This window comes from Dermacentor andersoni, chromosome 3, assembly GCF_023375885.2.
Source record: "Dermacentor andersoni chromosome 3, qqDerAnde1_hic_scaffold, whole genome shotgun sequence".
Taxonomy (NCBI): domain Eukaryota; kingdom Metazoa; phylum Arthropoda; class Arachnida; order Ixodida; family Ixodidae; genus Dermacentor; species Dermacentor andersoni.
In genome coordinates, this window is record NC_092816.1 from 14,822,808 (window position 1) to 14,847,986 (window position 25,179).

General features: G+C 43.0%; 1 protein-coding gene across 2 annotated transcripts in view; it reads left to right on the top strand.

Annotated features, from left to right (window-relative positions):
* The window catches only part of Tti1 (Telo2 interacting protein 1), a 45,824-nt gene that overhangs the window by 2,820 nt on the left and 17,825 nt on the right, over positions 1-25,179 (top strand). For both annotated transcript variants that reach the window (XM_055065598.2, XM_050169681.3), the window contains exons 7-14: positions 1,794-1,959; positions 9,672-9,880; positions 12,948-13,004; positions 13,135-13,260; positions 16,073-16,189; positions 16,653-16,815; positions 21,435-21,618; positions 22,280-22,413. In XM_055065598.2, the coding sequence (XP_054921573.1) occupies positions 1,794-1,959; positions 9,672-9,880; positions 12,948-13,004; positions 13,135-13,260; positions 16,073-16,189; positions 16,653-16,815; positions 21,435-21,618; positions 22,280-22,413 (1,156 nt within the window). The remainder of the gene's footprint in view (positions 1-1,793; positions 1,960-9,671; positions 9,881-12,947; positions 13,005-13,134; positions 13,261-16,072; positions 16,190-16,652; positions 16,816-21,434; positions 21,619-22,279; positions 22,414-25,179) is intronic.

A 25,179-nucleotide genomic window follows, 5' to 3' on the forward strand; every position in this document is an offset into this window, starting at 1 on the left:
CTGATGCGCAGCAGTAAATCTATGTATAGTGACTTTGCTTGTAAAAAATTTAATTAGTTTGCTGTGCATATTTATTCTGGTTGCTGTTGTGTGTAACAGCTGCAGTGATTGCATAAACAGAGCAAACCAATTTATTGTGACATGATGATGCAACCACCTCCTGGCTGCCGAAACTAAAGCTGGCTCATAGAAACAAATATTATAGTAAATCACTTAGGGTATTCTATCACTAGCTGGTATTGTCTCTAGAATTTTGAGGGTTATGGCCTTCATTTAAAACGAAAAAATTAAGTAAAAAATATTGTGTCGATGCTACATCAACAAAGGGTGCACAGTAGGTCACTTCAAATCAGGATTGTTCAAAATCCTGACATTTCACTGTTCAGTCGCTTAAACTGCCCAGTCCTATTAGAGTTGGCTAGAGCATCGTGTTGTTAATGCTTCAGCGTGCTTTAGTTGGCCTTGGAAAGAAATACTCAATGACTGCACACGTCACAGAAAATGTAGTGCTGCTGCAACAGTTTATTGTGTTATATTTTGCACCATTTACACAAGATGAATGCTTTCTTCTACTCTGTGATAACTCTGTTCTTGTTCTCTTATTGTGTGGTTCTCCTGTAAACATCTAATGCAGCCACTGACATGGTATTATTAAGTTGACTTATTTGAAAAAAAAAAAAAAAAATCCATAGTGTGTGGTGATGGAATGGCAAATTAGGTTGTCTGCTACTGTGAAGAGGAACGTGTTACCTGTTAATTACCTAATATTGATTAACTATACTCTGTTCCCTACAAAATAGGCAGCACTACGAAGGCTGGCCCCACCTGTAGGCGTCTGTGGGTCAGGCTCATTTGCCAGCTCATTTCAAGGCTTTCAGCTGTCATCTTGAATTCAAAGGCATGGTCTTTCTTCAGTGCACTAAGGAAAGGAGGCAACAGGAGGTTCTTGAAAGGGTGGAGAAGCTTAGGTTGGGGCTGGACATCTTGCTTCACTGACAGAAAAGGAAATAGTTTTCCCTATTTGCACATAGGGCTTTTCGGGAATGCGCAATTCACGCTGTTTTTTGCAATTGGTCATTCTTCCATGTTTGAGGTTGCATTCCATTTTTCGTCTTGTTTTACATCATTTTAGGCTTTGTGTGTGGTGTTTCATCACCGTGTACTTTAACAGCATTAGGATTCATTGTGGCTAGCCCTGCACATTCGCCGTGGGTCCGTTGGGGTGGAGGGTTTTCATCGAGTTGTCATGTATCGAGTAATGTCCACCTCTTCGAGTAGACCAGCTCATAAACTAGAATTGTGCTATCTGCCGCAGACAACCTTCAAAAATTTTTGAAAGTGTTTGCTGGAACCTGGTATTGCGTAGTCAACTCCTCAAGGGACACTGAAAGAAACAATAAAACAGTTTATACTGATAAAGTGTTCCTTAAAAACAATTTTTTTGTTAATTCTGCAGCGAGAAGTTGATTGCAATAAGGAAGAATGAAAGCCAAATTTCTCTTTCCTTGCTCCTCGTTACTGCGCTCAACGTATCACTCAATACTTCAAATTCGTAGTTTTACCAGTCATTGTGGTTGTCATAGTCTTTATTTTGCTTCATTTCATTTTGGACATCAACATGATGCGTTCATTGCTTCATTTTTGGGCTCCACTATTTCAGCACTAAATTTGTTGCTTTGTGTTCTCCAGCTGGCCTTGACCATAAATAGAATGCGAACTGTACATTGACCCTGTGGGCATTCCACACCCTTGCCTCCCTCCCCTCCCCTTTCCCTTTTCTTTTTTTGCTACAGAAACAAAAATGCCGATTGTGTTCAGAAATGAAGAGTGGGCCAAAGCAACTGCTGAGAAATTAGTCATTCTTGTAGAACGGGTGCTGCCTAGCCTTGCAAAGTGCGATGATAACGCGAAGCTGGCAGCTCTGGAATGGGCACACGTGCTCCTCTTGCGGTGCAGCAGGTGAGTGGTGAAAGGTGTGGAAGTGAGAGCATTACGATTGTGTTATAGAGGGGAGCTTGCGTGTGGTCTTCCATTCTGCATGTCTAGCATGTGTTGATTAATGACTTCGTCACATTGCATTGACTAGACATTCCACTTTTAGCTGCTGTATACAGAGCATAGTTGGACAAAGACCTGGCATCTTGCATGCCAAAGCAACCAGTGTTGTAAGGTAAAGCCACATCTTGTGTTTCCAGGGGCCAAGCTCGACACGGAACCCATGATGAGTGCTTGTTTGCATAACTTTATCTGTGACACTTCAACATATTTTGACAATAAAATGAATAAATCTCAGTGAAGGTAGTTGCTTGAGTTGTTCACAAGTAGAAATGTCCAGTTGCGTATGCCGAGGGGTAGCCTAATGCAGAATCCTTCACTACCCAAATTGCAGTGGTGGAATCTGTCAAAAAACATGCCAGTCACTGAAGCACTAAATAAAAGAACATTGTAGGGTAAATATATTTATGAAATTAGCCATGACACTATCATAAATATACATGCTACAAAGTTTGCATGCTATACATGCTACACCATCACTATTTAACGGTACCTTAGGGGCAACATTTCCACAATACATTGATGCTTTTCTTCAATAGCTTGACTGCAATAAATGGAGGCACAAGGTGAACTTGGAAGACAGATGCAGAACCCTGCCCTGTTCGGAAGAATGCGTATTAACTGCAGTCCCACTGGCCTGTTAGCGCCATCTGCAGGGAGCCAAACACTTGCTAAATTTGGCTACCAGTGCTGCAGAACGTTAACAGGGATTTGTCATTAGCTCTACTTCTCTTACTTACGTACATGGCCGTCATTGTAATTTAGAATGTGCAATTAATAAATAGGTAAGTAATGTGTTAATAGCCCAAAATGAATCTACATTCCTCACTGATATTGGTTTATAGGGGTGTGCGAATAGCGATTTTTGAGACCGAGTGAGTGAGTAAAAACTTTATTGAAAATAAATAAAATGAGGCACGGTGGTTGGGACCCATATTCCAGGGCCCCACTGGCACGAGCGGCTCGCTGGGCTTGGTCCAGAAGAGCCAATTGGCTCTTCCGGCCCCTGTCTGCAAGACATGCCTCCACTGCCTATTCCTCATTAGTGGATGTTGGTGCATTAAGGGGCTGTCTATGTGCGGAGGCCTCTTCAGGCACTCCCATGTCATGTGTTTTAGTGTGGGTGTGTCTGTGCACTACGGGCACTCGTCAGTGAACCTTGTGGGGTGTATTCTGTGTAGGGGTGCAGGTTGGGGTATGTATTCGTCTGAATACGACACCAATCCCTCTCCTGTTGGCTGTTTAAATCGGAATGAGGATGTTTAAAATGTCTCCGCTCCTGTCTTTGCTTTAGAGGATGTCAGGAGAATTCGGTGGCAGGTCATCACTGGGCCATGCCATTGCTCGGACGTTTAATCTTCGAGCAATACGGTCTGCCTTCGCACTTCCTGCCAGTCCCACGTGTGCTGGACACCATATGATAGTGTGGTGCCCTTCTAGTTGATTGCCTAAAGTTTTGATTATTGATTGGGGTGTTGTTTCATTTAGAAACAGGCGCCAAGCCTCTTGTGAGTCGGATAATATTACAACCAAATTGGTTTGGCGCTCGGCATCCTGAATGGCCAAGGCGATGGCTGCAGCCTCTGCAATGCATGCCGAGGTGGTTTTGAAGGATGCCGTTATTATGTTGTTCCAACACATAGAGACTATGGGGAAGGTGTCTGAGCTGGTTCGACTAGCATCCGTATAATACACTCCCAGTCCCATGCCAAAAATTTTGTGAAGAGTATTTTGCTCCGCGTTGTACGATGATACTTGGGGTGCATGTTTCTTGGAATTGGGGCCACCGCGATGTGCAGTTGAATGTTGCGGTCTGTCAGCTGCCGTTTCCTCGCCGCAATACTGGGGTCTCAGGGGAAAGCCTAACCTCGCCAATACTTCCCTGACCTGAGTTGAAGAACAAAGTCGTTCTTTCTGAGCATATAACGTCGGGACTCTGTACTTGTCAAAAGTATTGTGCAGACCCAGTCCCTCGAATATCTATGTGCTGGCAGATTTGGGAAGGCCAAGGGCGGCTTTGAAGGCTTTTCTTATTATTGTGTTTGCCTGTATGATCTCTTGGTTTTTCAAAGCTTGACGCAGAAGGGTGTATGTGATGCGGCTAATTACGAATGCGTGGACAAGGCTGACAGTCTCTTTCTCAGTTAGGCCATCTGTGCTTCTTGCCACTCTCCGTATCATCATGGCCACGCTTCCTGTGACCCCCTTTAGTTTTTGAAGCATGTGAGATGTTCCAGCGTTCTGTTGTGTCCACATCCCTAATATTCTGAATGTCTTCACTTCTCGAATCGGTGCCCCATCGAAAGTCAGAGTGATTGGCACCCAATCCTTCTTTTTTGCATATTGCGCATGCGCCCAAATGAATTCCAATTTTTCAGGTGCGCATGCCATGTCTGCCACCCTCGCGTATTCCACGACTGCGTCTATAGCCCTTTGAAGAGTTTCTTGCATATCCCCTGGTGAGCCCAGAGCATGATGTCATCGGCATATACTGCACAGCCGAGATTCAGGTGTTTACTAGCTCCAGGGCTAGCTTTCTCATCCCCACATTAAATAGCAGTGGAGAGAGTGCCTGAGTGGTGCCTCTGCCGGGACAGTTGAAGGTGTCTGTCAGATCTCGTAGAGCCTAATCAAATTGTGGCTGTGCGATCACTGAGGAACGAGCGCACGTAGTTATAAATTCGTGTTTCGCGGTTTACCACTAGCAGTTCCTCTAGGGTAGTGTATTGGGAGATGCTGTCAAAGGCCTTTTTCATATCCAATGCCTATACAAATTTATCGTTCGACCCTCTGTTGAGATGCACGACCTTGTACTTAGTAGTAAAAAAACATCCTGCACCGACATGTGGGGTTGGAAACCGAACATGTTGGAGCGGAACATGTTTAGTTCTATGTGGTTCGAGAGCCGGACCTGCACAGCCCTTTCAAAGAGTTTGAGTTCCCGGCGCACAACATTAGGGAGGTTGGTCGAAGGTTGTTGATGTTACGGGGCTTGCCCGGTTTCGGAATGAGGATGACTTTGGCTTCCTTCCGTTGTTTTGGAAGGACGCTGTCCTCTCTCCAGACCATGTCGTTAAAGAATTTGCTCAAGCTCTTTAGCGTGTCATCACTCAGATTGCGAATCATTGTATTTGTGACCTGATCTACTCCTGGGGCCGTGTTTTTCCTGAAGGAATGTGCCCTTGCATAAACCTCATCAAAAGTTATGGGTGCTTCCAGTTCCGGTTGGTCCTGATCTTCGTAAATGGGTTTGGTGGATTGCCCGGTCGGAACAGTTCCTACGTATATCTGTTTAATTTTGTCTGTCATGTCAACTTTCTGGCCTTCAAACTCGTTTTCCAGCAGCTTGAGGATGCAGTTAATGACTGTTTTTGTTCCTCCCGGGTCAATCATACTTCAAAGAGTGTGCCATTTCCTTTGTAGTCAACGTGCCCTGAAGCGAGTTGCTGAACTGACACCAGTTGCTGTCACTTAACTTTTGTGCCTATTCGTTAGCTTCCTAAGCTAGCGAGCTATCGGTATCCTGAGTTTGCGATTAAGCTTCTGCCTTTTCCATCTTTCTGTGAGTCCCCTCCGGGCTTCCCAGAGATGCAAGGGGTGACGGTCCATGGCTGGAGCCTCCATTGTAGTTTCAATCGTTTTTGTGACCCCAGTGTGAATAACTCGACCCGCTCGGCCCATTCTCCCATGCCTTTATGTATGCTGCTAATCATCTTCTGCCTTTCAGTTTTCACGAAATTTGCTCCAGTCGGATAGCCTTGCCTTGCCAATAGCTCTTCGAATCCTGGCTACACTAACTGATAGGCTTAAAATATAGTGATTGCTTCCTAGGTTTTCACTTAAGTTTGTTCACTGCATCTCACTGTCGTTGTTGGTGAATGTGAAGTCGGGAAACGTGTCCCAGGACACACTGTACCCGATTCACGTTGGGCGATCTGGTTGGTTTAGCTGGAAAAGTCCGTAGTGCTTTTTAGGACATCTGCTAACAAGATGCCCTTGGGACTGTCTCTACTAATGCCCCAGTATGAATGTTGTGCGTTAAAGTCTCCTAACAATATTAATTTGTCCCTACTATGAGCGAGTTGCATTGCGGTGGCCGCCATGTTTTCAAAATCTGCTTGTTTTTCTCTGGGAGAACTATAAATGTTGACAATAATTGTTTTAGGTTTCCCCCTTTTTGCAGCCAAATTGTATTTATCTGGTGCTAAGTAGGTTCTCCGCCCAAAATAATGTACGCCAATCACGACATCCTTCTTGGCAAAGGTGGCTACTTGAGGGTAATTTGAGTAACTATAAAATTTGTATCCTTTGAGTTTTTGATTGTGTTATCCTATTTCTTGAATACAGATAACATCGGGAGGCATTGGCGCCGATTCTGTGTAGTGTGTGAAATTAGTCAATTTCTCGCGGGGCGTGCAGCCATTCCATTGCCAGATTTCAATGTGTCTGGTCTTTCATTGTTTGCCATACGATGCTGTCGAGGATACTGTCACTATCAGTCATATCATAAGAAGCATATGACTAATAAAAAATCGGGCCCCTCGGTTAAGCCCCTTTCTTCTCGTTTGTCGCTATCATTGTGCTCTATGGCTTTCGGTGTCCTGGTAGGAGGAGCTCCCGGGCTTTGGCTGACCCTCTTTTGGGGGACGACTGCAGCTTTTGTTTGCACATCTGCTACCATTTGCTTGAGCTTGTGTATCTGTGCGAGCATTAGTTGCATGTTTTGTACTTGCTGTTCCAGCATTACCGATTGAGTGCTGGAGGCGGTCTTTTGTTGCAGTGATGTCTGCAGTGATGCTTTGGAAGTGTGGTCCACAGTTTGTATGGGTTGCTGTGATGTGCTGTTATTTACCATGCACTTAAAAGCTTCAAACTCACCTCGTAGTTCGGCTAAATTGTTGCGAAGTAGTCTGTTTTCTTCTACTCTAGGTTTTGTGTGATTGTTGTATGTGTATTATATTTGGCAGTGGGAGATGCGACTTGCGCCCAGCTCACCTGATTATCTTGAGGGGTGCTGCATGCCAGTATCATGCCAGTACCGAATCAAATACGAATCGAATAATGTCAGAATTGAATATTTTCCAAATGACGCACTGCTGTTATGGCAGTTAATGTAAAACAATGTTCACATCCTAATATTATTAAAGTTAGCAAGTTTCTGTCATTACGTAGTATGTTATGAAGCATTGTTTATTAAAAGCACAAATATGTCAGAATGTACAGGACTCTTCAGTAAGTGCGAACGATCATTGTATGGCCTGAAAGGTATATCTACCTAAGCAATGTAGCCTGCTCTGCTACGCAAGTTGTCATTTTTTATGCCTGTACTATGCATAGGGGGGTGAAAATTTACAGTACTCTTGCTACAATTTTATGTTTCATTGGGTGCAGTTGATGTTTTGAAATATTCAAGAACTATTAGAAAAATATTTGCATTTACAAATACTGACTATTCGATTCTAAGACCGAATCGAACAGGACACTATTCGATTCATTATTCGAAAGTTTCGAATATTCGCGCATCCCTATCGGTTTACAATTAATGACATCATTCATTCCCCGTTCTTAAAGTCAAAACAGTGCTTATGTGTGTTTGCACATGTACACACATTGCTCACTCACAGCACTCACTCTCCATCTCGGTATTCAGTACAAGGCACTGCAAAACAGTACAGCCTCTGTGGCTTTGTTGGAAGAGAGTAAAAAGTCGCAGTTTCCGAAAGGCAAAGCATCTATTGTGATAGCAAATTAGAAAATTGCTATGTGAAGTAAGCTTAGTAGTTTTATTGGTCGTATAATCTTGTAAACATTCGCTTGATAACTAAATTAACAAGCATGGTGTCACGTGCGCACAGGTAAAAATGAACACAACCCACTGTCAAAACGCTGGAATGAGAAACCAGCAGTGTCGGATTGACCTTTGTACATTTCTCGCTTCAACATGAACGAAATGTCAAAAGCACAGCGCATGCGAAGCTACCGGCACTACGCACACTCTTTAAACATCGCAAATCTCTTTCTAGATACGGCATCCACATGGCCACGCCGTAAACAGCACCTCCATCCCTCTTTTGCCTCACCCCTGTGCCACACGTGTGACAGGAGAGGGTGCGCTTCCGTCCCGCCTTCCTCACTCGCGCACACAGCATACGGCATGCAGCAATGATTTCATCGCCCTTGGACTTTATATGGAACCTCACGGTGATGCCGACGGCAAAAATGCACCTGGAGTATCCATATAGTTGAAAACAATGCCGTAGGCACAGCAGGGACATACTGCTCGAGGAGATTTACGGCTGCCATCTAGGATAAGAATGGAACTCGCGGGAAGCCACACCACCTGGTGCCACTCTTATAATCAGTGAGCGCAAAGTGGTGACTTGCCCATGACTTTCAATATGTAGATCACTATGGTCAATCAAAGCTGGCACACTACCAGCAGCAACAGCACCCATGTTAGAAACATATTGTGTCATTGTTCTGAGCCAAGGACAGTGGCAAGTTGCAGTCTGCATCATCATAACGACCAAACTCTCCAGTTTGTAAGTGTAATGTAAGTGAAGCAGAAACTTACATTGTGACATATCCTGTTCTGCTGACATATCCATATCCTGCTGCCCTTGTAAAAAAATTGGAATTATGTGGTTTTGCATGCCAATACCACGATCTGATTATGAGGCACGCCATAGTGGGGGAATCCGGAATAATTTGGGCCACCTGGGGTTCTCTAACGTGCACCTAAGTCTAAGTATACGAGTGTTTTCGCATTTCACCCTCATCAAAATGCAGCCGCCGTGACCGGGATTTGATCCCACGACCTCATGTTTAGCAGCCCAACACCGTAGCCGCCAAGCAACCACAGCGGGTTCGCTGCCATTGTAGTGAGGCAACCGTAGGTGGATGGCTCTACCTTTCAACAGCTTGCCATGGGGGTTCAGTGAGGCATGTTTGGAGGATGCACAGGCCTAAAGCTGGTCAGGCTTGAAGGGATCAAGCACCATGAATACTGTGGGTGGCTCAGACATAGTCTGCACTGTTGATGCATGTTTACTGTTCCAGCAAATGTTGTTGTATCTGGTGATGTGCCTTATTGATGCATGTTTACTGTTTCAGCAGATGTTGTATCTGGTGATGTGCCTTACTGCCATTGGATATCATTGCAGGCCAATGGCATTGTCTTTGTTAAGAACGGATGTATTGTGAAGGGGGAGAGGGTCAATACGGTGTTTTGCAAGCAAGCCTGAATGGCATCATATCAATAAAGAAAGGAAAGAATGCACTATGGCATGGCTGGCCCACAAGTATGGCTGGAAGGACACAATATTGTGTTCACAAATGAGAAGTTTGAGAAGCTTTGACACGCCTTGGTGTTGCATTAAATATCCTGTTAACACAACTATGTGGCTACACTGCATACTAGTTCTTCCTAATCCCCACTACTACAGCATTAGAAAAGCCAAACAAGGTGCTGGTACTATTGAAATAAAACTGACGACGTAACAGTTTGTGCTTTTTCACCTCATTTGTGTTGGCCAAGTTGCTTACCGCTTATGGGCCCTTTTATCCTGTGTTGTTAAGTTATTGCCTGCTCCGTTTTCTTCTTTTTTTTTTTTAAGATCACTGGAAATCTTAACCCCGACAGTCCTCCACATGGTGCTGGCAATGAGTGCTGATGACAGTGAAAAGGTGTCCATTCAAAGTCTCTCAGTTCTCGATGAGGTTGCAAATCAGATGCTGGCTCTTGACTCATTATCCCTGACTGAGATTCTTGAAGAAGACTTTCACAGGACGCTGGGAAAGTTCCCACGGATATTTCACACTGGGAGTAAGTCCAGCAGACTTTCCTATATCTTCTACTCACTTGCTAGTGCCGCTTAGTGCACTAACTCATCCAGATTGTTTTAAGATTGTACCTTAAAGATATTGTAGATCTGTGAAAACTGTTAGTACATGTATGCCAAGAACAGTGCCAGCTAAGAGTGAATTAGTACTGAAGAGGCCTACAAGGATATCCAAAAACAGTCTTTAGTTGATGCTGAAGTCTTCGCAGAGAGCATTGCAGTTTTCAATTACACTCAGGTCTTTTAATGGCGTTCAAAACAAATGGCTACAGACTTTCAAAAGTTATATGTTATACATCTTGTTACCCGCCGTGGTTGCTCAGTGGCTATGGTGTTGGGCTGCTGAGCACGAGGTCGCGGGATCGAATCCCGGCCACGGCGGCCGCATTTCGATGGGGGCGAAATGCGAAAACACCCGTGTACTTAGATTTAGCTGCACGTTAAAGAACCCCAGGTAGTCGAAATTTCCGGAGTCCTCCACTACGGCGTGCCTCATAATCAGAAAGTGGTTTTGGCACGTAAAACCCCATAATTCAATTCATTCAATTCAATACATCTTGTTGACAACTAGTAGACATCTTTCAGACTTCGAACGTGCACGCCCACCCTTTTTCTCTTAAATCTAAAAGGTCAACTGCAACAAAATTTTGCTTTCTGAGTCGGCCATAAATCGGCTGCAAACCTGATACGAGCTCCAGTAACCAGCTAGCCTGCCTCACCGCATTGATGATTATAAGTGATTAATTAGTCAGACCCATTTTTAATGATGCTGGTTTTAACAATATATCTAATATAACAATGAGAAGCCAGCGCACCGTCAACTTTTGTATGCGTTTTATGCAAATAAACTGCGTGCTACAATGCTCCCATGTCGCGTTATCAGTTATAGCAATTAACTCTGGCTGTTGGGTGGGTTTAGCAAAAGGAAAAGAATGCAAAATTTCTGAAAAAGAAAAAAGAAATGTGAGCCACTGCACGCCTTTGCCACACCCTCCTTAAAGCCGCTCATCCCGCATGCCACACTTTTTTCACATAGCCCAATGCATCGCCAGTTTCGTGTGCCTGTCTCCCGCCTCTCTTTCACTCCTGAAACGTTAGCGCATTCGACTCATGTATCGGATGGATGGAAGGGAGACAGTAGATGGATGCGCAAAGCTGGTGATGCGTAGGACAATGTGATGAATGTGTGCTGTGCAGCAGCTCGCTTTCTTTTGTTTTTCAGCGTGCACACCGAATAGCAAGATTTAATTGTCATAACTGATACCATGGCATGGGAGCATTGTAGTAAGCTGTTTATCTCACCATAGACCACACACGAACGTTAGGGGTGCCACAGCTGCTCCTTGTTACATCCGAGTATTGTTAAAACCAGTAGTGCTATAAATGGGTTCAATTGTACTTCTTTCTGTCTAATTAAAATGTTTAGATGCCTGTCCCCTGTGCTTCTACTGTGCAACTCCATTGTAACAATGATCAGTTATAACAATGGGATTTTCTTGGCACTTGAACGTTGTTATAAGTGGGCTTGACTGTATTATCAAAACAATCTTGGTGAAGCTGCAGGGCTGGTAATTGTGTAATGTATTTATTAGCAGCCCTAAAAAAGCACCTTAACAGACAACACCTCCACCTGGTGGTTAGCAGATGCAATGCAGATCCTAGACCATGGCTTCCAAGATATTCAGTGCACCATGCATCAACATGGGCAATGCAGAATTTCGCAGGTCAAACTTCGAGTTGTGTGCCATCACCAATGAACAATAGTGATGGCGTTTGAGCTTTAGTATCAAAAACATAAATTTTTCCTACCTTATCATGGTGTGTCAACTTGTATTTCAAGCAAAATATTGCACAAAAGCTGTTCTGTATCTGCACTTTCTGAAGGTAGGCTCTTTAAGCAGTCCAAAGTTTTGTTGAACTTGGGCCTTAACAACAGAGGGTACCCAAAATAAATCTGGGTGGCCTCTGACTTTGGGGGCCCTCTGAATTACTTTTATGGTCGAGCTATTAGTTGCTAATGCACCTTTGCAGACTAACTCACTTTTAAGAAAATGAACTTCTGCAACTTACATTATACTAGCACGGTGGACTCCATTTTGTCTGTTTCAACATGGTTGCTCGTGTCTCCCTTTCTACCTAATTATGTTGAGGCATAGTACAGCTAATTTCAGAACTGTTGTTATCTGACCCACGGTCATTGGGAGGGAGCGCATTTTGGTGTTCACTAGTACCCTTGTGATCACGTCTATTTATTTACTCTTCAGGGTTTCACATTTGGTTATTTTGATGTAGGTTTCTTTTTCAAGCAAAGCTTGTGTAGCCTCACTTATGTCGGCATCATTGTTGCCATACGAAAAACCCAGGATGCACAAATATAAAAATTGCGTGTCAGGCTGAGGATTCGAATCACCGACCTCTGGGTTGCGACACCACCGTGCTAACCAAATCAACCACTTTCAGTTGATCATACGCGCCCTTTAAAGCAGGATTTTATATGCATGAAGAAGTAGACGCAGTGCAAGGCACCAGCCATGCACAGGCATCCCCGTCCTCCGAAGGAGAGAAAGGGTGTGATTGCATTTTTGCTTGCCTCGTGCCCACCGTTTCTTGCCCAGCAGTCAGATGGGGAGGCCACGTTTGGTTAATTCTGCCGAAGGGCAGGCTGTGTTGAAGGAATGGCAGCGGGATCTGGCCACACGTTGTGTGTTCAGCCAAAGAACAGACAGCATTTCATGAATGCCGCCAGAAACTCACTCGAGAAAGGCTTGTTGTCGACGTGCCAACCTTGCCGTGAGGGAGTGTGAAGCCAAGGCGTTACGACAGCGAAGAGCTGTGGAACCCGGGCTTCGCTTGCACCCCTGTTCACAGTAGTGGAAAGGCGGTCATTTTTTTAAAAATATATTATAGGAATCAGTTGATACTGACACATCTGCTGCAAGTGGAGCTGTGTTGTATGCTGAGGTCCTATAGTGGGGTTTTACTGCATATGGTACTGCTTCTGGTGTAAACTGGAAAGAAATGTGATGTAATAATATTGTTTTTTTATTTCAGGTGAAAATGAAAAGCTGAATTTGGTAAAGCTGCTGTGTGGCTACCTGAGAGTATTCCGTGAGCATGGTTTTCTTTATCCATTTGCATTGAGTGCAAATACAAGTGGTGTCATGTGCAGGCAGTATGTATAGCAGCATTCTCTCTTCTTTAGTGTGCATTAAAGTAACATGTCTCTGTGCCAATGCAGGAACAAGAATAGCCAATATACTTGTGTCACCAGCTGTCTCCCAGAGGTTGCTCGGCGTTCTTTTTCTACTGTCCGAGTTTGACACTGGGAAATTGAACCTCCTTGCTGAGCAGGCGACCTGCCTAGGTATGCATTCCAAAGTGTAGCGAGCTTGCAGGAAATGTATTGTGAGACTGGGCTATGTAAAAGTAAGCCGACATTCATTTGCTGCCATATGAACGCCACCTTAAATGTCATACATGTTTCATAGCACTGCCTGCGAGCATGCTTGTGACTTGTTCCTTTTGTATGCAGGTTGTTGAATAAGGTGAAAGGGGCTACAGAGGATCTTGTTGACTTAGAAATGGCAACTTAAGCATTCCGCAAAGACATAGCACAAGATATTTCTTGCACTGGGGACATCACACGTTCTGTTCTTGCACTCTTTTCCACTCACCACATTTCAAGCGTGTTGCTGTAAATAATGCACCGTGAAGGTTGGCGAAGCATGTATGAAAAAAACATGTTGCAGTTCACCAATTTCCGGCTACATGTTAGCTCATCTCTTTTGTGTTGCACAATATACTTTATGCTAGTTGCTTGTTAGGCTTAGCTAACCTTAGATGCAGAAATGCACATTTTGCAAATAGTCTAGAGAAGGCTTATAAATTTTGTGGCAATAGCAGGGAACACATTATCGGCATGCTGACACCCAGTGTTGGCACATGTTTCAAAGCACACTCTTTAAAGAGGCCATGACACCAAGCTTTCAAACATGAATGACACATTTCTTGCTACGCTGTGTGCAACCTGCATTCCGAAGGTTCTTTATATTGCATTTGAACTGTGCAGCAATCTGGCAACACATAACAGATGGTAAACTGAAATGAGTTCTGTGTGGCTTTAATTTTCACATGAGGGTGTCAGCAGTCAGCCTGGAATAGTTTCTGCAGGTATTCTCTGGTTTGTGTTGTTTTTCTTGTGCAAGTGAAAAGATTGTGGGCACTATGCAACGTTGGCACCCTTGCTGCATCTTGGGTACCAGAGTGTGCATAGAAAAGGGTGTTCAACGTGTTTTCAGAGCATACAACACAGCGGTGGTCCCACACTTCTTGACATCACGTAAGCCATACCAAAATGGCGATTGGTTGGTGAGAGGGGCTTAGAGGCAGCAATATTAAATTGAAATTTCAGGTTAACATGTTTGCTGAGAGCCCAGTTCTTTTGTGTGTATACTCATACTGGGCCCTTTGCTGGCAATTTAAATGATAAACCAGCAACAGTTGGATGACTATGTCATAACCCCTTTAGCTGTAACCCTAAGGAACGGTTTTTGGCTAGCTAGGTTTACAACATGGTCATTGAACAGTGCGACATAGACACACTGATGGTGGATGACACCACGTGGAAAATATGTCAGAAATATGTGCAGTGTGGCTGCCACTGTAGATGCAAGAATTTCCTATTAGGCATATCTACATATAATGGGCAGTTGACACTCAGTTCGACCACCACTTCAAGATGGCTGCAAAGCAGCATGGCTTCTCCAGCAGGCATTTAACTCTGCTCTATCACTTGCAAGACCTGTGGACACGGCAGGAAGTTATCACTTCCCAATTGCAGAATGAATCCACTGAAGTTAGTGAAGTCAGCGTCTTCGTTTAGCTACACAGGTGCAAAAATGGCAAGGAAACTGCCTTGGGAGACCCACTGAGTGCACTTTTTGACATATTTATACAGTATAAACCCATGTAAGGACGGCACCCCCAACTTAGCAGCCCAAAATTTGGAAAAAAGAAATTCCAACAGAAATGTAGTTGGGGCATTCGGTGCGCTGATGCCGCATGCGCGCATCGGTGAATTTTTGCATGCTACCCTAGATGGTGAGAGCTGTGCTGTGACCAAGGTGCAGCTGTGACCAGCTCCTCCCTGTTCCTCTGTGGTAGCGTGCAGGTGGCCAGCACAAGTGACAGTGATAGCAAAGACAAGTAGCAAAGTGCACAGCATGCATGACTGAACTAATAAATTCATCTTGAAAAGGATAGCATTTGCTTTTGTGGTAGTGCAAAATTACAGCAGTTTTCATAATCAAAGTTGGAAAACTTAGACCGGACAGCTTGTTGCCGTGTAAGAGCCGCACCTCATCAAAATCGTGAAAAATAAATGAAGCCCTTGCATGAATCTATATGGTCATTTGCAGCCTTTAACTGTAGTCATAGCGTGCTCCAGAGCTTCAAAAGTGCAGCTGATAAACTGACTGATACAACCTCTTTTCCAGTCACTTGATAAGCAAAACTTAGGTGCCAGAGCCCTAACAATCATTATGCTCAACCTACTCTGACATCATACTAACACCAAACTTTCAAAACCCACAAATGAAGCCATTCATTATCAAAAACTTCTTAATAATAAATCCACAGCATTTTCAAGAATGCTTCATTACAATCAGTTATAAGGGAGAGTGTTACAGCAATTTTAAAGAAAAAAAAATCAGTAGAGCTATAATTTTGATGCTTACACTGTTTTGTTTCCTGTATACACAAGGTTTCTAAAACACACATTAACAAATGCAGTAAATACACTGCTACCAGAGCCATGGCTTAGTTACTTGGCACGATACTTCGCTTCTCAAAAGCATCATCCTAACGTCCTCAGACTAAAAGGGCAGCTGACACTGCGTTTCAAAGAAGAGAGCGTGCGACTTTATAAGTTAGTACAGGAAATGCTCTGCAGTACTTCTAATAAATTTATTGTTTGTAATAATGCAGAAGTGAATGAAACTCAGTAAGCACCAATGAAACATTTAGGATTGTTTTCTAGCTATGTGTGCTACACTGTTTTGTTAATTTCATCTAGTTCATACTTTTCTGGTTTTATTGTGCATATTTAGCTTTGCGACTTCACCTTGTCATTTTATAGCAATCATCGTAAGAGATAACATGATGTTTTCTCCTTTCAGATTTTCAGAATGCCGTTGATCTAGCAATCAATTGTTGTCGTAATCAGTTCATGCATTTCACAAATATGAATATATATAAAGAATTCACCATTGTTTGCAAACTGCTGGGAACCTATGGTAGGTACTTTGCCTATGACCTACCTTGTTCGCATTGCTAATCCACCCTGTTAAAATTAGGCCTGTTCATGTAAAAGCTGGTGTGTTATAAAAATTTGGCTCATATTGGTGTTAATGATCATAAAGCATAGGTTTTTCTTGTGGGTTTCATAATGAAAACTTATCAGTGAGTCTTTTCTTTTGCCTTCTGTTTATTGTAGGTTGCAAATACTCCTGATTGAGTGAAGGCACTTACAGTCTTATTGCATGCACTGCAAAGCAACACCATACCTTTACTTGTGCCATCATCTCTTGCTCATATTGTATAGTTGCTTCTGCAATAAGACCAGCGTGCTGAAGCCTTGCTACTTTTATGGAGGAGTACTCTGTCTTTGTTGTACCCATGCATTTAGAATTTTTATTCTGAGGTTAGAAAAGGGGCAACTTGTGTTTTTACAACTTATGCTTGATTTGTTTCCAACAGGTGATATAATGATGTTGACAGATGCTCTACGCCACAAGATAGAAGAGTCAGCCAGGCACAGGAAGCAAGCTATCTTAGTACTCACCAATGTACTGCGGTCGCTTACAGAAGGCAGTAAAGGCAGGCAAGCTTGCACTAAGCTTGAAGATTCTGGCTTTATTCGGTAGGCATAATCCTAAGTCGCTGAGCTGTACTTGGTTTCTTTAGTAATTAGACATTGTTTTTCTAGTACTAGTAGTGTATTTTAGGAGACATTGCTTTTGCACTGAATTACTGTACTTTTGCAAGTAAAAATTGTGGCTAGTATCACCTTAAGTTCAAGGCAATTACTGATTGCTAGCACAACTCTGGTAAAGTGCTGCTTGTAATTCTTCCCCTTTTCCTCAGTTCCTCACTTCATGCCATGAGAAGTTACATTGAAAGGCTACATTGCATTGCTGTGTTGTCTTTTTACTCTTCAGTCTTTCACTGCTGCAGTCTTTTCATCTCCCTTTTTTTTTAATAATCTTTTTACATCACTGCATGAAAATGCTGTTGGTTACTTTACTTTTTAAAGAGCCCCTTGTATTTATAACAATCCCTAGCTTTGATGAAGCAGTGCTGCTAGTTTTGTTGCATGGCATGCAAGACCCTTGTATTTATAGTAACAGCTACCTTGGTAGCATGACCAGTGTGCCCTTCGGGTATGCAGCAGGCATAGAACAAAATACTGAGGTAATGTAAGATGCTTTTAACGCCGTTAAAGACCCTGTGTCGCAGAAAATCTGGTGTCGGCGTCAGCAGAGTTGTCAGTGAGCGTAAATTTCCATATATATTTAGGTATATATGTATACCACGTCTTGCTATATGACATGCTGTATATGCAGGTTATATTGCCACACCATTCTATCACTCATGCCTTGTCTTACATTCTGAACAAAGTTATTCCTCAGAATTTTGAGAATGACAGCCCACAAACAAGTGTCTTGAAACAAAACACTGACAGCACGTGCCTTCTATGTCAAATCTTCTCAGACTTAAGTATTAAAAGTGTGAAACAATAACAGAAACCTGAAAATCATGTGATCTTTTTGGCACGGCTGTGCACTACCTCCGAGATCGGCCCACACAAGAGGCCACGTTTCTACCAGAAAGCTCACCTTCGTGCATAGTGTTCGCCAGCAGCGTTTCCCGGTAAACATTATGGTTACATAAGCTGCAGTTGCTGGGAAGCATGAGAAGCACTCAGGGATCTTTGAATGCTATCACATTCCACTCTTAAAGCCAAATCTTGAGCGTCCTCCAAATTTTTCCTTTAAGCCTCCAGCTGGTATTGGTTGTGGTATTTAATGTTGCTCATCAGCTTGAGCCAGGCAAGAGCCTGTGATGTAAAATAAAAAGGCTAGGCTGTAGTGTACACGAAGCATTGGCTAAGCCTTAGTAATAATCTGATGCAGTACCACACGCCAACAATTTGAATTATGGACAAAGAGAGATTTATTTACAGAAAGGCAGAGAGGTCGGCCTGAGCTATAACTTGCTCTGGCCTGCTACTCTACACTGGGGAAAAGGGACGGGGAGGAAAAGGGCTGATGAATGATGATGATGGTATGAGGAAGAGATACATATATATATAAGTTCACAGAGTTGTGGCATCTCTAAAGCCGTGCGTCCAGCCCAGTGGCTTGGAGAAAGGCTATAGCGGCACTTGTTATCAGAGCTGCGCAGTTTGCATTAGGTCAAGGACCTACAGAAACTCGTCTGATAGCAGCCTCTTATCGATGTTTGCAATGGAAGAGACCAGTTGCTGTCGTTCTTGCGTGTACGCGGGACACAGGCAAAATATAAATTTGAAGCGAGAGGCAGCACGAAAGTCAATTTACTCGCTGCTGCTGCCGCACTTCCTCACTCCAGCATTTTGACGGAGTCTCCACGGTCATTGAGTGATATGTGTTCATGTTTGCTTGTGCATGCATAGCACCATGCTGCACAATCAAACCTATAATGAATCTATAATTTGAATTACAGGTTCATTCAATTCTACATCAGCTGGCTGCTAACCTTGTTTTATTATAGGCGAGCCCACTTATAATGGCTGCACTCTGATGAACACTCAGAATAAACAAATGCGGTGTGATTACCTTAATGAACAGTAAGGCTGCAGCACTCAATTTTAAATCAAATGCAGGCCTAAATTACAGTCGAAGTATAGAACCCAGAAAACTCATGCATTGTCATGGCCATGGAGCATCAAGACCTTAGTGGCTGCATTACAAAAAGAATGCATTAAGAAGTGTATGTGTGCACACACACAGACATTATCAATATGAGTTTTGCACCAACTGCATCTACAACATGTGCATCATGGCAGCTCCCTGTGATTGCTTTGATAGAAGGTAAAGACAGGAGATGATTAATAGGATGTAGAATTGGGAAGGTTGGTAATTCATGCTTTGACTTGCAACAATGCATTTAAAATGTGAGAATAGTTACGTCTTGTCTGACATACTTGTCCCTTTCCTTGACATCTCATCCTAAGCAAACTCTTAAGTTTAAGTGGAAGATGATGTGTGGTTTTTCTGCCTTTTAAATGTTTGCCCTTCTGTTTTGCCTGCCATGTATCCACAACCACACAGCCACTTCAGCAATCTACCACTTTGGCAATGAAATTGAAACTCACTGACACAAGTTATTTTGTTACACCTGTGGAATCTAAGCATTCTCATTTTGCTTGGCCTGCAAGCTCAGGTGCTACCTGCAGCACATGGAAATTATCCGAACGTGAGAACCACTAGTTGCCATTCAACTAACTTAGTGAGAAAGAAAAAGAAAGTCACAGTTTGAACCAAAGGACGAAGCATCAGTTGTGATAGCGAATTAATAGACACCTATGCGAAGTAAGGGTAGCACTTTTATCAGCTGCATAAACTTGTAAATAGTTGCTTACTAACTAAATTAACAAGCATGGTGCCTTGCATGCACAAGCAAACATGAACACATATCACTCAGTGACTGCGGAAACTCACTGTCAAAATGCTGGAGTGAGGAAGCACGGCAGCAGCAGCGAGTGAATTGACCTTCGTGCTACCTCTTGCTTCAATGTGAACTAAGCAACAAAAACATAGCACACACGAATCTCTCGGCGCACTCTGTCCCCATCGCAGATCACTTTCAAAGGGCCTATGCGGCCACTACCATAAACAGCAGCCGCCGGAGTAGGACGCCCCCCTTCTTCCCTCTGGTGCCCTGCGCGCGATGGAAGACGGCGCACTTCCTCCCTGCTTTCTTCCCTTGCGCACGCAAGATTGAGCCGCCATCATTGGCTCACTCACAAATACAGCATATGGTGCGCGGCGACGATGTTATCGCCCTTGAAATTTATGCGAAACATCACAGCGGCGGCGATGTCAGAAATGCGCCTGCAGTGTCCATATCCAGTCAACGTCCATTTTTTTGGACTACCTAGGGGCTGCGACGACGTCCGAGAAATCAGGCAGTCCGAAAAAATGAATGCATGCCTTTTACTACCCCCAAGGGCTCAACAGGAACAACAGGAACGTCTGAAATAGCTCTGACGGCCTGCCAATACTCTTATTAGGCGTGTCGGTACTCCCACTGTAACAGAAGACAGTCGGTGCACACGTGTGTAGTTAAGGAATACATACTGTGACCCATGACTATTGCCCCCTTCCCTCTCCGGGTATGCTTCACCGCAACACTTTCGATATGCATTACCGCGTAACATTGCTGTACCGAGGCGAAGCTGACTTTCGGGAACCGGCATTATGCAACGCGTCATGCTTTCCAAGCTTTGAAGCCATTGGCGACGATTACAAAGACGGAGTTGGTGCCCTTGCTGATGGCGTCGAATTCTTTCAATAAGAAACGGCACCGAACAGTGAGACGCTTGGTAGCAAGCGTCGAAGCAGTGGATCCGCATGTGATATGGCGTGCGAGAGCGCCTGTTCAAGGCGGCGAGATAATCAAAATAGCTTCGGTGGTGGTTTCGATAACGCTGTTTCGGAACGGCGGTCATGGCAATAAGTCCAGAAAATCGGATGGCGAAGGGTTTTTGCGTCCAAAAAATCGGGCGTCTGGGAAATCAGTCGGACTGCAATTGCTACCTCAATAAAAAATGTGCATAAGTGTGGTGCATCTTGTGTGCCTAATAACATCGGGACTTGTAAGTAGCACTGGAGCACTCTTGGTTTCCTTGCGCAGGGCTATAGGGTGGTCAAGTTGCAAAGCACCCCGACTTTGAATAGGAAATTGTAAAGAAGGAATACTTTAGATATTTTGACTTCTTTCTTTATAATTGATTCAGACACTGTGCTGACCTTCCATGATTGTATGCCAAGCTAATGCCTGCTTGCATAAAACACATTAGGATGCAGCATATGGGTCAACCTAACAGTACTCATACATTATACACACAGTACAAACAAGTCAGTTGTGCATGCTGTCGTGGCTGCTTTCTATGGAATTTGGACATAAGCAGAATTCTGCGACAGACAGGTTATTTATAAGTTAACCCCACTGTATAGGATTAGCACTAAATATTTATTTTCAGAAATAAATATATGCAGCCATAGTATCTGATGTTCCTTAGCAAAAATTCACAACTAAATTTGAAGCTACTGTTCGTATCTGAATGCGACATTCTAACGCACTAGGATCTGTTCATCATCTGCCTTCTTAACTTACTCACTGTTATTTGTTTTAGCAAAGACAAGTTTAAAAGAGAAACTAGTGCAAAGTGTAGATGTGTTGTCACATTCTGGCTAAATGGAGGCCTCCTTTCAGATCACTGCTGGAGTACTTTGTTTCTGAGAGCCTCTGGGACTTGCCTTTGACTGAACCAGGAGGAGATGAAAGTACAGTGGATACCATGCAGCAGCATTCACTTCGTATTCTGTCACTGGACAAAATGAATTCAAATATTCTGCAGAGCTGCCTGTTGCTAGATGCTGTAGGAATGCTTTCTCAGGTGGGAAGCCTCAACAGTCATGCATCTTATGCGTGCCACATTTTTCTCACTTTCTCAGCAAAAAAAGGAAGTGAAAGAAAACAAGAAAACCCACAGCCTTTCCACACTCATCTGAGAAATGTGCAGGGACACTTCATGCCACCTTTGACATCAAGTAAAGCTGGTTGCTGCATGCATACATAAGGAGGGGAAAAAAACATTATGTGCACACGCACACACACATGCACACACACACGTGTGTGGTACAAGCACTGGACTATAAGCTGACTCTTACACCTTTGCAAAATCTGAGGGGTAGGAACAGGGTGTGTGCATTTTTCTATAAGATATCAAATAGTGATTGCCATGCCTGTCACTCGTACATGACAATCATTGTGTGCCAGCTTGAAGCATATTTGAAGCCTTTCTGAGTGAAAGAAGTGCAGCGACACATGACGTGTGACAGTGACTGATTCGAACGCAAGTATATGCATAGTCGAGTGGTAATGTACGAGCGTTGTGTACAGAAAGTGATAAGTGGAGCAACAAGCTGATGCCAACCATTGTGAACATTTGGAAATGTTCTTGTAATTTATACTTTGCATTTCTTTTCTCTATAAATCTGTCATCCTTGGGCTGGTTCCCACGTGGGCTCTACACATCTTGGTGGCCTTTCTTGCAGCTTTCCAGCGACTTCCGACCCCTGCTGAGGATTTGCCTTTGCCCACTGTTGGAAAAGGCCGACAGCCAGAACTACTTTGTTTCTCATGTGGCATGCACGACTTTGTGGCAAGTGGCAAAAGCTTGTGGTTATAGGTATGTGGCTGGCGTTGGTCACATCTGCATTCTGCCGCCAGACTTTTGTTCATGCTTACTTCACAATTTAACATTTATGCATCATGATATGTTATAGACTATCTGTCAAGTATGTACTCACTGATTAGAACTGACTGGTAGCAAATTGTAAATACAGTATTGTTATTACATACTTTCTTTTATTTAATGTAGGTCTGCCTACATTTAAATAACCTTTAGCCTTATGTGGCTTCATACTTGATGGCTAAAGAGGCTCAGCTGCATCGGTGGCTGACCTACACATATAAATAATAGTAATCAATATTTATGCAACAGTTGAAATTTGCAAGTTTAACAAGTGTATGCCTTAAGAGGGACAAGCACTTGTCCTGTGTCTGCCTTCTTTTGTGCTGTCTTAAGGTGTGCACTTGTTAAACCTGCAAGTATGAACCAACTAGCCCAGCAGCATGTTTTTTTTTTTCTTAAGCTACATTCAAGTTGAAAGTCGCCTTTGATTACTTGTCGCAACAACAAACCTAACGGCCCATTATAGCCCAGCTGTTTGTGCCTCCTGTGTGTCTAACACTGCTTATTAGTAGCTGGTTGATCCAAGGCAACACTCATTGCAAACTTTTATTCTATCTAAGCTAGAAACAGATCAAGTATGAAAACATGCCAGCTTGCTTAAAAGCTGTGAGCACAAACACGTTGAAAAAAAATGTGCCGCTTGTCTTTATTATATATAATGGCTTGTTCTGGCATCACAGGCGCAATGCGGAAACACCGCTGGTACAGTGAAACGCTGCAGCCTGGTTCGATTCACTGGCTGCACCCGAGTATCTTGTTGAGTTACAGCTATAATCCATTTTGCGACACGATTTTAATGAAGTTTTGTTTTTAAACCAATAAGTTGCTGAAGGACATATAATGTTTAATCTAAGCCTGTCAGTGATATTTTCTTAGTTAATCTTGCCCTTGGTAGAAGACACGAAGCATCCTGATTGATTGATTATGTTTAACTTCCCAAAGCAACACACAGTCTATGAGAGATGTTGTAGGGGGAGACTCTGGATTAACCTTGGCCACTTGGGGTTGCTTACCAAACACCCCAGTAGACAGCCATTTTTGCATACTGCATCATTGGAATGTGGCCACCATGGCCATAACCTTAGCTAGAGAATGTTATACAGCCACAAAGCCATTGCAGCAAGTGTGCATGGAGCTCTCTATATGCAATGAGCCATGACATATGAGTGTTTCATTACCGTTTAGAACAGTTCTCTACTTATGAGCAAATTGAGAATAACTCAAGTCTGATGACTTGAGTTATTCTAAATCAGAATGATTGCATACTAAAACAAGTAAAGCTGGCATTTTCATAAAGAGGCTTTTATAAATATCGTACTTGTGGGTTACTCTCATCCTAATTGCAGTTTTTACAACTTTTCTGTGTACAAGTGCAACTTTAGCATACCTTGTTGTGAAAAAATATGTACTGAATTGCTTATTCTTTTGTTTATGTTGCATTATAGCTATATAAAATGTTTGTATTCTGCTCAAAACGTAAAATTGTGTTATTATTATTGTTGCATTTATTGGTAGAATAAACTTGATGAAGTTTATGTATGTGTATATCTATACAGTATAAGCTATATAGTTTTATTTGTTTAGTGTAGTTCATGAAATAGAAATAAAGCATTCTGTATTATAGCAATGCATGTTAGTGAGCCACATCATGCTTAGAGTGCATATACAGGGTGCAGCACAAGTTCCCGTGCTTTCCAGATGTAAGTTGTAAAAAAGCCAAATGGCTCAAACTGAAAGAATTTCTGAAACTTTCCGTCCGAAGAATTGTGAGAGAGAAGCTGAAGCTGCAAAAGTACAAGATTCAGAAAGCTTATACACTAACAGAGAATATGAAAGAGACCAGGGTCACAAGATGCAAGGACCTGCTGAAACGATTCAGCAGCATGGTACGCCAGTGCAGCATTCTTTTTACAGACAAGGCAGTGTTCAATATCAAGCAGTTTTTAAAGCACCAAACGACTGGGTATCGACAGGAAGCCTCAAAAGAAGCCAACGGTAGTGTAAGAATTGCCTCAAGAGTTCCTTACCTTCAATTAATGGTTCTTGGGGCAGTCACTTCTGATGGAAAGATGCCGCTGGTTTTCTTGGAACAGGGAGCCGAAGGAAACAGTGCTAATTAACTGAAAGATGTCCTGAAGAAGAAGGTCCTGTCATAGGCTGAATCTACTTTAGAAACCATCAGTGGACCTGTGAGCAAAATTCTGGTCTGGGTCACGAGGCGAAGGCAGTGCAACGATGGTGCATGAAAAATTTCCTGATTTTATTTCCACTTTAGAATGGCCCCCGAACTGCCTGGATCTAAACTCGCTTGATTATTAAGTCTGGTCTGTGTTAAAGAGCACATTCTGGTCTACTTCTCGCTGCAGTTTGGCTGCTCTTTGTCAGGCATTACAAAATGAATGGAGTGAATTAGACAAAGGTTACATCCGTGCCACCTTCGCATTTTTGAAGCAACTCAAGGCTTGTATTTATACAGAATGTGGGCTTTTGTAAATGTAGATTTGTATTTGTGTATGTATAGCATAACAAATTGAGTGAACTAACTTGATAAAAATCACATAAAATCACATAAATATCACAAAAGTCACATAAAAGTGATTTTGTTGCAGTGCATCACAACCATATTTATGGGTTTTTATTTGAGTGCGATAACTTTTGCCACACACTGTAGTTCTGGGTTAAGGCTTTCTGTCAAATGCA